Source organism: Leptinotarsa decemlineata, unplaced genomic scaffold, assembly GCF_025532065.1.
Source record: "Leptinotarsa decemlineata unplaced genomic scaffold, Ldec_3_MD MMD2_tig00001365_RagTag_RagTag, whole genome shotgun sequence".
NCBI classification, from domain to species: Eukaryota; Metazoa; Arthropoda; class Insecta; order Coleoptera; family Chrysomelidae; genus Leptinotarsa; species Leptinotarsa decemlineata.
Window position 1 is genome coordinate 36455 of NW_027412561.1, and position 12244 is coordinate 48698.

The 12244-nt window shown below is 36.6% G+C and overlaps 1 protein-coding gene and 1 long non-coding RNA gene across 2 annotated transcripts; one reads left to right on the forward strand and one right to left on the reverse strand.

Moving 5' to 3' along the window:
• Positions 1-369: 369 nt before the first annotated feature.
• LOC141482482 (uncharacterized) lies at positions 370-1773 on the reverse strand. The gene has a single exon (XM_074175815.1). It carries the CDS (start codon positions 1771-1773, stop codon positions 370-372), a length of 1404 nt encoding a protein of 467 aa, XP_074031916.1.
• Positions 1774-5508: 3735 nt separating this feature from the next.
• LOC141482475 (uncharacterized) lies at positions 5509-5945 on the forward strand. Its single transcript, XR_012465553.1, has 2 exons — positions 5509-5645; positions 5708-5945. It is a non-coding gene; the product is annotated as an uncharacterized lncRNA (long non-coding RNA).
• Positions 5946-12244: the final 6299 nt, after the last annotated feature.

The window sequence follows — 12244 nt, forward strand, 5'->3', positions numbered from 1 at the left end:
CAACAGGAAGCGGTTCGTCCCAGGAGATTTTTGCTAACCAAAGTTTTTGCAGGAAAATTTTAGCAAGAACTATGAACGGGCCCAGAAAGCCTACCGGGTCTAACATTTGAGCAGTGATTGATAACGCCTTGCGCTTAGAAGGAGTATCATTACAAGAAATTTTCGGTAGAGAAACTGCTAAGTTGTCAGAACAGGGATTCCAAGATAAACCTAACACCTTGCTAGGGTTGTCTTCCATTTTAATTTCGTATTTGATTGGATCCGGATCTTCACAATATTTTTCTCTGAAATGTGAAGAATTGGATGACCACTTGTGCAGTTTAAAACCTGCAGAATTTAACAAACTATTGAGTTGATGATAAGAATCTTCTAACTCGGAAAGGGAATCTGTGCCATGGAGCACATCGTCCACGTACGTCTGTTCAATAATGCCTTTTTGGCTAACGGGAAACCTTTACAATTGGAAGCGAGCTCCTTCAGAACACTAGTTGCTAAAAAAGAGGAGGAAGTGACCCCATAAGTCACGGTGGAAAGTTGAATGCATTTTAGCTCTTCTTGGGGGGAGTTTCTCCACAGGATGTTCTGGAGATGTCTTTGCGATGGATTCATTTTAACCTGGCGGTACATTTTCTCAATGTCGCAGGTCAGGACATAAGAATGCTGATGGAAACGGCAAAATATATCATACAATTCTGGCTGTACTTGATAACCCTTGTGTAGAAGATCATTCAAAGAAAATCCAGTAGAGGTTTTAGTGGAGCCATCGAAAACTACTCTGAGTTTCGTGGTTTCACTGGACTCCTTGATAACGCAGTGATGCGGAAGGAAATATTTTATCTCAGCGGATTTGTCAGTGGAATTGAATGGAACATATGTGGCATGTTTCAATGACACATATTCATCAATGAAATTTTTATAAGTGGAAAATAATTCTTGATTCTTTTGGAGCCGTTTCTCTAAATTGGTAAATCGCCTTTCTGCGATATGGAAGGAATCCCCAAGAGGAATCTTCTCAGTGGGGCAATTGAACGGAAAATCTACTTGGAACGTACCATCTTTGAGACGCACATGCGTTTGAATAAAAATTTGTTCAGCAAGCTCTTCGTCTGCTGATAAGAACTTAGACTCTGGAAGCTCTTCGAATTCCCAGAATCTAGAAAGAATTTCACCTAATGAATCTGTGGATTCGCAGGCATTTTGGCAAAGGAGTGAAACCTTGCCTTGTTTCGGAACCCTCTGAGGAGGCAATTGTCCTCCAATAATCCAGCCGAGCCTCGTCAGCTGAAGGGTAGGAAGTTTGGGACCTACCCTGTGGATTTGTGGCAGTAAAATGTCGTAATAGGCGTCAGCGCCCAGGAGAACGTCCACATCGGATGGAATGTGAAATTTTGGATCAGCAAGTCTGAATTCTGACGGAATATTCAACCTATTTTTGTTTAGCGGAATTCTAGGTAATTTGGAAGTGATTACCGGGAGTATTGCACAAGACACCTTGAGTCTAAAATTCTCATGAATATTGGAACAGATAACAATATTTAACATTTTGTTAGAAACAGTAGGAGTGCATCTTATGCCGGAAAATTGAATTTGATTGTCGTAAGTTTTATTATTCAATTTTCTTACGAATTTTTCAGAAGCGAAGGAACATTGACTGCCGTTGTCTAGAATCAGCCTAGCTTTAACGGGATAACCGTTTTCGGAAAGAACATCTACTACGGCTGTGGCTAATAGAATTTCATGATCTTCTTTACCAACAAGAAGTTCGGATGGCATCGAAGGTGCCGGAGTAATTGGCTGAGGTTCGGGCTCAAGGGATCGGAACTGAGCCGTATTGTCAGCATTTGGAGTGGGAGGATTAAGGGGAGAAGAACGCCAATTTTGACTGGGACTTGTAGTTTGAACTAATTTCGGAATTGCCCCCGTACTACCGTGAGGCCTGGGACTATCTCTCGGACTATTATTTGAATTTTGGGAATTTTTTGGAACATGACCTTGGGAGAGTTTCTGTGAAGTAGTGTGTGGTGTTTTCTACCACATAGGGTACAATTTTTAGAGTTACACTCGGTCAGCAGGTGTTTGCCACCCAGACAGTTAAAACAGAGGGCCAAGGACCTAAGAAAACTGTATTTTTCATCAGTACTAATTTTGGAAAATTTATAAAATTTATAAATATCATGATCAGGGACCTTACAGAACCAACAAATTCGACCTTTACTGGTCGGGAAACTACCATATACATGTAACGCGGTTTTTGAACCTGTCCTTGAGAACTTTTCTGATTTCAATTCATGCGACGCGGAATGAGAGGAAGGAGTCAAGGATTCTAAAGCACTGCATCTGGCCTCAATGATTTGAAAAAATTCCTTCAAAGTAGGATTAATTTTCAAATCTCTACTGGACTGATACTCCTTTTTAGTAGCGTAATCTAACTTTTTCATGACAGCATTAAGAATAATTAAATCCCAATGTTCAATTGGGCATTTCAAATTTTTCAAGGCATCCAAGTTTTTTCGAATATTTACTAAAAAGTCTCTGAGGAAGGAAGAAGTACATTTTGTAATGTTCGGACAATCCATTATAGAATTTAAATGTGAATTTATAATAGCTAAATTATTTTCGTACCTTTTTTCTAAAATATTTATTGCAATTTGGAAATTTTCATTTGTGATTTCAAGTGACTCAATGAGACACAAAGGCTCTCCTTTCATATAAGAACGCAAATAAATTAATCTTTGAACATCAGTTAAGGAGTTGTTATTTTTTATCAAAGCAGTAAACAATTGATAAAACGGCGCCCATTTTGCATAATCACCCTCAAATTGGGGTATGGAAATTTCAGGAAGTTCTACTCGTCCACCTTGTTCATTTAAGGCAGGCACGGATTGCATACTATTTGAAATGGAAAGGGGAGACAGAGAGGTGGAAGGAATGGTTAAACTGTGAATCTTTTTTCTAAAACTTGCAACGGATAAATCAAAATTATTTTGTAAACTATCTCTATTTTCTGTATCAGATTTTTCTAAGTCTAGTTCCTCAATTTCATCATGAGCACTGATATACTTAGTAATTTCACTTTCTAAATTATCTAATTTAGTTTGAAGGAGAAACAAATCATTTTCGGACTCTAAATTCTGAGTAGCCCAAGTTTGGAATAGTGTAATCGCGGCTTTAGCATTTTTTCTTTGTTTCTTTAAGGACTGCATTGTGTGTTTCGAATTAAGAAATCGTAAAGTTGTCTATAGTCTAAATGGTACAACTATTCTAAAATGGAAAGAACCACGCAGGATTCTGTGGACGAACACTAAGCTCTGCCTTTCGCGACGTAGATTTAAAATTTTACTTACGGCACAAATTTTTTCGACACTGAAAAATTAGCGTAAATGTTCTTGCTAACGTTGGGACCACGTAAAGTTTTTACACAATGCAATAACCGCACTAGAACATAGGACATAAATCAACTCAATCAAAATATCAGTGTGCGAAAAATATCACTAAACAATGTATCAAGAAAATTGCACGGAAAAAATCAAATATGCGATAAATCAAAAATGTACAGCAAATCAAACTGGTATAGTCAACTTCATTTAAAATTTTATTTCATAAATAAATCGCTACGGGAAGAAAGGGCTGCGAAATTTTAAATACGGCCCTGGAGTATGAAATTGATTACTTTAAATTAATTTTTTCGACGAAAAAAAAAAGAATCAACTCTTTTCAGAGCCGTTCCTGGACGGACTCAATCAAATTATTTCAAATAAAGCCGACTCTAATAGGACAGAGCAAATGCCAAAACAAAGATTTCTTTCTTTTTGGATACGTAAGAAACGCACAACAATATCTTAAACTAAGTCAACCTGTAAGAAGAAATAATCGGCAGCAAACTGAAACGGCAAATATGAATTTATACAAGAGTTTTTGAATGTTAACACTACGCTGCGCGCGGCGGAAATGTTTTCTGGAGCGAATCGTTACCTTTCAGTTGACGATATCCTCTATTGGAACTGGAACTTGGAAATTGTATTTTTTGTAATACAACTAGGAAATCCGAATAATCGAAAACAAGCAATGTTGTTTCTGCAACATTAATCGAAGAACGAACTGTTCAGCATCCGGCTGTAAAGGACCACATGATCGGGATGGGTTTAATTGCCCTTTCTCGAACACGGGGGAGTTATAATCAACTTCGATATTAGTGGACTGGATTCCTTGTAGGTGGCTGGTTTTTTGAATAAATTGACGCTGAATCAGTTCGTTAACTAAATTGATTTACAATCCTTAGCAGCTACCATCTTACAAAATCGTAGGACATACAAGTAACATTGGGCGTTGGCAAATTGCTTCTCATAAGATAGTCTGTGTTTAAATTACTTACAAAACGTTTCCTTCTTCAAGACACACTATGCACAATGTACCACTAATGTATGCAAATTCACCTTTTTTACTTATTAACTTGGAAAAATACAAACGCCGAAATTATTCGAACGTCGTGGATAAATTGAAAATGAAGAGACTAAATCTTAGTAGGAGAAAGAAAAGCCAGTTAGGTTTCGTTACCTCGGACAGAGACAACCAACGAGACTGTTGAGTTTATAGGAAAAATGGTTCTGTTGTGAAGCGATCGCTTCAATCAGGTCAACTATCCATCGATCCTTTTCTGGCACGTTATCTCTTAAGGAGAGTAGCTCTCTTTAAATATATATTTCTTCTTTCTCTTGTTCATTAGATTTGTAATTAAACTATTTCCCTTCAATAATTAAAAGCCACAGGGTGATGGCGCTACTATCGCGACATGGAGTGTAGCAACGTTGACGAAGTTCACTATTTATCTCTACAAATGCCAATGCCATCATTCAACTGTGTAAAAAAATAAATATTTATAGTTATTGCGTAGAAAGTAAAAACTTAACTCGTAAACATAGTTGAAGTATAGCGCTTTGAATTATACGATATATAAAAATTTTGAAAATAAAGGAAATGAAAATAGGAAATTATTATTGTGAACACCTCCATAAAATTCGATATGAAAGACGGCAACAGTGTATGTTCGTGATTTTATTTACCTACCTAACCTGACCTAACCTATAGATCAAAAACGAAACGACCCTGTTTGCTGTGGTTTATTACATTTGCTGTGATATTGTTGTTGTCCTTTCAATCTGGTGTAAGTAGAGATATTTAAAAACAATGTATTGTTTAGTGTGTGGTCGTGATGAAAATGAGGTGCCCAAGATGCATTGCTTTCCAAGGAATGCTGAGAAGTAAGTACATAAAATGTGTTTCATATGTTTGTGACTGTTATGAAATATACTACATGTCCAGAGCATTGCAAAAAAAACTAGTTGACGAAATGTATTTTCGCATTATTGTATCTTGTTTTGTCATACAACACTGCCTGATACGTTTTATAGCAGATATATTATAGTAGATAACATAGAAAAACTCCAATCAAAAGCAAACTGTCATAAGCCATATCAGTGTAAAATCTGATGTAATCTAACACTTTTGCAAGGTATATAGCTCAAAGATAATGAAAATATTGGTTTGACTCCATCTCAACAATTGGAGTTCTTGTAATCGTTTAATGCTTATTTAAAAGATTAAATTGTGTTCTGATAACTCATATGCCTAAACTGTAGTACATGAGGGTGGGATATTGAAAAAGTTGCCTTTACTTCTTCTGTTTGTAACTATAGTTCAAATTTTTTAGGTGTAAGTTATGGCAGGATAGTCTGGGAATTCAGTATCCAGGAAATATGAGACATTTGAGAATCTGTAGCACTCATTTCAACAAAGCTGACTATATAGAGAAGTCATGGAAGTTAAAATCCAATGCTCTTCCAATTAAATTTATGGGAGAAAAACAAAATGTCAAAATAAATGAGGAGAAAAGGATTATATTAATATGAATTAATTTTTTGTAAATAAAATATTTTGTTGTCTTCTAATTTGTTGTCTTTTTTATATATTATTTATTATGTTTAACCAAAAAAGTATGTTTTATTCAAATAATAAACATTAATTATAGTCCTAAAAATCAAGATAAATGTATCAAATAGCAGCAACATTTATACTCAATTTCTTAGTAACAGATATAATTCTACACATAACTAAAGATATTTCATTATAATGGGAAACATAAATCAGTAGCTTGTCTGCGAAACACAACAAATCTCAATTATCTGAAATTGAGTTGGGACTCTATTCTAATATTGCAAATAGAATAACATCGAATGGATATAAGTTAAAATACTTATATCCAATCAATGTTATTCTATTATTGATACTAGAACTGAGTTCTCACTCAATTCCTGTTAATTGTGGAATTGTTGAGTTTTGCTAACAAGTAACAACTAACTGAAGTTTAAACGGGGGTCTAGAATACCTGGCATAATATTTGAATTTTCCCGCCACACTTTCAACTTTCCGAAGAGGACACGAATAATGCCGAAGCTATGCAACTTGACTGCGTGTCATAGAACTAAAGTCTGGGGTTGTTAGTTCTATACTGCACGCCCTCTACAAATGGCTTTCTTTACAGTTCGCCAGTGCAGTTTTCACCGATCAAAATTTTATCATTAAGTTACTCGTCTCGTTGGTTGTCTCTGCCTCGGAGGACAATCTCGGAATGCGTTGTACCTCTCTCGGTTCTTTCTGGGAATTTTTAATCGCCACATGTCGACCGATAAGGGAAAGGGGAGATGTTTCTGGAATTCTAGAAATTCGTTGAAGGAACCTAAAGGTTTACAGATGTAGGAGTTGGAAAGCAATAAATGAATTGACAGAGCGCGTTCAGGGATGGCTTAAGCACAATTTAAGTTGGAACTAAATAATTAATAAAGATCAGAAGAAGCTTGTTGGAAACTGTGTTTCAAACATGTAGAAGATAGATATTATTATAGCAAGACGCCTGAATTTTTGTATTGATCATATTTTCATTAAAACTAGTAGCCAGAATCTTGAAAATGTAATTCCTATCATAAATCATACAAATATTACAGATCACTCAGCCATAGTTCATCAAATGATAACAGGGAAAAGAAGGATGATCAATTAAAAGAAAAAATGTGGCATTTTACAGAAAAAAAAATCATTGAAAGCATAAAGAATCGAAGCTGTGAAGAAATTTATTCAGATAATACCCTGCATTTTATTCTAGAAAGGTTATCACAATTTTGCAAGACGAAATGGAAAAATGTACTTACTATCAACTCATTCATTTAAAATGCTAAAAATGAACACTCTAGAAACAAACAACAGAAAATCAGCAATAGTCTACTCAAGTTTTCAAAAAACATAAATGAAATATTTGGTGGGAATGGAAAACTTGAAATAAAGTTTATGAAAAATGATGAAGAGTACGTAAACAGAAATTGAATTTTCTCTATCCGGCTACTTTAACAACACTCAAAAAGAAACAAAGCATCAGGGAGATAACTTGAAGAGTGAAACTATCACACTAGTGGCTCAGCAGGACCGATAGCCCACATATTTAATAGAGTAGCAGAAATCGGTTACTTTCCATTGTGCTCAAAAACTTCAATATTATTCCTATGTTTAAGATAAAGTGGTTAACAAAAAACCATTATCTTCAATAACAAATCTCAGAAATTCTAGAAAAATAATCAAAATAAGCTACCCATTTATATATTTATATGATATTATCTGACTGACAGTTTGGATTTCGAGTAGAAAAGCTACCGATAATGAGGTTTCAGAGCTCACTGATTATGTTTTCGAAGCACCCGATAGAGGTAACCATTACTAGGGATTTTTATTGACCTATCAAAATATTTGATACGAGTAACCACTCTATCTACTATGCACTATGTAAAATATTGGAATAAAAGATTTAATGCGATAAAGACATATCCCACGGAGAGAAAATAGATTGTGAGAATAAGGAATAGAAAAAGCAGTGGAAAAAAAATCAATGTGGGCTGCCGCAAGGAACTATCTATCCTGAGTTCATTGCTTTTTAGTAATTATGTGAACGTATTGTTTTCGATTGAAACCACAGGACGCATAAACAGTTTTGCCGACGAAACTGTTGTTCTTACAAAAAATAGTGAAATTTGGTGTCAATTTGAAAGTCAACAAAGATAATATCTATTATAAATATTCCAATTTCAATAGAGGTTTCGCTGCTTTCATTTATTATTGATAAAACTGCATCGTGTATTTTATTTTATTCTACCACAGTTTTCACATTGAGATTCATTACATCACCTCGTTTTGTTTTGTTCTCCACAAATTTTATTCTGTTGTTTATTTGCAATGTATTTCTCTCTTCTTTTGTCTTGTATGTGAGCAAATAAATATTATTATCATATAGAAAAAGCTATTCGGTAAACTTATTGAGATGAAATGAAAATACACTAAACACTCTACTCAAAATCATTTCATTTGATCGAGTAGAGAATCTTTGGTATTGAATGAACCCATTTTTTGACATAACTGAACCACTAACTTCTGAACCACTCGGTATAAACCCAAATATTCTATATTTTTGAGAAACATCAAAATTATAGAATAACTGGAATTTTGTTCCGGACTCTTATTCAAGTGCACTGTCATTGTATCATCAGAGAATATTTCAAACAATCCGAGTGCTTCTTCGTACAGAGTTAAGCGTGTTATTCAAAACGAGAACAAAGGTGGGTAGCATCAATAAATCATTATATCATCTAATAATACTGTAATTGAAATTTCATACTACCGCTGGGGAAATTCATTAGGACCGATTTCAAGAATTGTGAGGGAAAATGATTGTAGTACTTGATTATTTCGAAATCTGAAATCTGAGAAAATACACTATTCCCATCACTAAGGCCAGTTTGAGACAGTATTTTGATACGTATTCGTTAAGATTATTTTTCAATGTGATTCTGCAGAAAAAAAGACAATAAATATGTGACTACTGATCTCGACCAGAAAGTGGATTTTATGTTAGGAGGATAGGCACACAATTTTTAACCCATATACCTATGTACGCAGGAATTGATACAGTACAAGCGTAACTTCTCTATGGCTTGGATCGATAACTGCAAGGCATTTGGTACATCGTCGCAAAGGGCCCACATAAAAATTCATTTAAAAAATCCGTTTTTCCGTTAACCAGCTGTCGCACCCCTACGAACGATACCCTCAGAAGTCGAAACTTGTGCGAGCTAAGGACTCACGAGGTCTTCTCTTTTAACGTGTAATTCCTAACACGGGTTGGGCGATAGCAAGTGAAAATCGATTTTTCAGTCTGGGGCTTGAACCAGCGACCAACACCGGCGTTCGCGTTTGCTAAAATACCTTGCGGTACCCGACACAATAGTAGACCGGTTGAACAACTGATACCACTCTGGTGGACTCGCTTCATGATAACATCTGGTCAGACTAGAGTCCAAACAGGGTGGGTCACTTTCAGAAGGGGTGTATATTTCAGATTTCAGTGCGATTCCTCGGTACCCTTCTCTTCTGCATCTCACCAATGCCATTATCCGTTGAGCATAAAAATACTTGCCCATCTGTTTTATATGGATAATCTTATACTTTATGCCTCTAGAGAAAATTATCTTTAATCTTGAGGGTGGTGCATGCATGCTATCGGTATAGACGATGCAGATCCATCCCAAAAGAGGATGATTCGGGGACGCGCATGCTATCGGTATAAATTCGGTATGCGGGGAATACGGAGAGGATATGCAGCTCGTAGATAGGAGCATCCTGCGTCATCTGGATGCCAGAGAGAGTATAGTTACTCAGGAATGGAACAACGCTACTCACAAGAGGTAAGAGCGTGAAGAACTCTCTCTGCTGGGCAAGTATCAGTACAAACTCCGACAGACCTGGTTATCGAAACTCGGTGAAAAACAAAGTTGCTGCAGTGAATACGCTTGCTGTTCCAATGTTACTCTACTCGTTTGGAGTAGTGAATTGGACTCGGGAGGAGCTGTATCAATTCGATGTCTAAAGAAGTCTGCATTCCAAATCGTCCGTTCCACTGTTGTACTTTTTGCGACAAGGAGGCCGTGGACTTATGAGTTTAGAATGTCTACATGACAAAATAGTTTGGATGTAGCCTGTAAAGAGAGAACAGGAATTGGAGATTTCTCTTCAGGGCAGCTACCCAAGCAGCTGATGAACTCGGTATAGTTTTCGACACTGCACAAGGTGATCATAGAGTTATGATCACTACGGAGTTGTCACCGGGTTATAGAACCCGTTCAGTAAAAGGTCCACATAAAAATTCGTTTGAAAATCCGTTTTTCCGTTAACCAGCTGTCGCACCCCTACGAACGAGGCCCTCAGAAGTCGAAACTTGTTCGAGCCAAGGACTAACGAGGTCTTACCTTCCAACGTGTAATTCCTAACACGGGTTGGACGATAGCAAGTGAAAATCAATCTTTCAGTCTGGGGCTTGAACCAGCGACCAACACGGCGGTCGATTTAAGTGAGTGAACAAAGCACCCACGTTGAACCGACCAGCAACCATCCGACCACAGAGATAGATCACTTTACTTCTGTGAAAAAACTTACCGCGGGTCAAGTTTGTTGAAGTCGAAAACTGAAGGTTTCATCATGGCAGGCTATGACAGGTCAAGAATAGTATCTATAATATCTTATTCTATGCAGGTTCTCTCGCGAGGCGCCTGAAACCTTATGGACTTGCGTCAGCATTTTCACATATGCGTTCTCAGCCTATTTGCATTTATCACGGCACTTTCACGGTATCGACAAAACTCCAGTGTTGCCCTACGCTCCGTTGTCGGAAATGAGAAGTGCCGAATTCATTAGAATTATTCAATTTCCACCCTCTGACTCATACAAGCAATAGGTCTGATGTAGTTTTTTGACCAACATATCAAGACGATATCCATCGTGGAGTTTTCAGCTCCCGGTGAGGCTAATATCGACCGAAAAAAGTAGAAAAAATGGAAGGAGTAGCGAGACTCTATTTCGAACTCCGCAGACTCTATTCAGACCACTCTGTTAATATGGTTGGTCTGACTATTGGAGTCCTCTCGAATATCAAGATCATTCCTGCCACACGAAGGCAGAAATCTTAGACAAAAGCAAAAAGCTGTCATTGTTGGCTCATTACATCTGCTTAGGACACCGAATGATCGTTCACCTCACGGTCTGGAAAGTAGTTATTGGTTAACGATACTGGTACCTTCCCGTATGTGTTGGACTTTCGGGGACAGGGCCCGATCAGCTTACCCTTCGGTGGAAATAATAACAATAATGTTTCTTCTAGCTCCGCAGACTTATTCAGATTGTTTTTTTTTGATTATAGGATATGCTTGGTGAAATGACCCTCTCTGGTCTGAATATCATACTGGGTTGATGCAGACTCGAAACCTTTTTTTTTTAACATATACCTACCGCAGAATATTATAGGGAAATATCGTTGAACCTCAACTTTCAGGAGGAAGGGTCAAAGGTGTAGCTATAATGAGGTTTCATATGCATAGCAGACTGACGAGTTCAACTTCTTTTCGGAATTCAGATTCCACATTTCTTCAAAGTTTAGAGTTCAGAGTTTATTATTATTAATATTCGCATGTATAATTTTCACGACCCATATTTCTGAAGCTGTATAACGAATGTCCCACATGCGATAACTCACCTCAACTTTTATTATTACTATTTTAATTATTGCTATTCAATAGTTTCCGCTTCTTTCGATTGGTCTGTTTGACTCTGTCTGTTTGACTCTATTTTGTTCCATTGATTTCTCTATCTGAATCTTCTTCCCCAATAAATGAATTTTCTAATGAGCGTGCTAGAATCAGAATGAGTTCAATATGCAATAGAAAAATTTCGTTGATATTCTCCTCTCAAACCCATTTCCAAATTGCATTTTTTTTTATTTAATGAATTTTCCAATCACCTTATTGAGTGGATAAATTTCATAAATCCCAGGAGTAAGTTTCATAATGATGGGGAGTGAGTTAGCTCTTTTAAAATAGTGATAAACACATTGAATATGGAGTTATGAGAGCCCAAACTATAATTACTGCCGGTGATTATGGTTTACTGAGTATTCCGACAATAAAAACGTACGTGACATGATGATGAATTTTCACTGATTCATCAGTACCAATTCATCGTCAGTATTGCTACCGTTGAAGTCATGCTCTTGGCATTATTGGTACTTCAAGACATCAGTGACATTTTATTGGTTTTGTGGTGCTTATAAGAGATAAGCAGATGTAATTTTATGTAATGCACACCCAATTAACACATCATT

Coding starts and splice junctions, on each gene's coding strand:
- LOC141482482 (XM_074175815.1), bottom strand. CDS start 1,773: ATGCCATCCGAACTTCTTGTTGGTAAAGAAGATCATGAAATTCTATTA.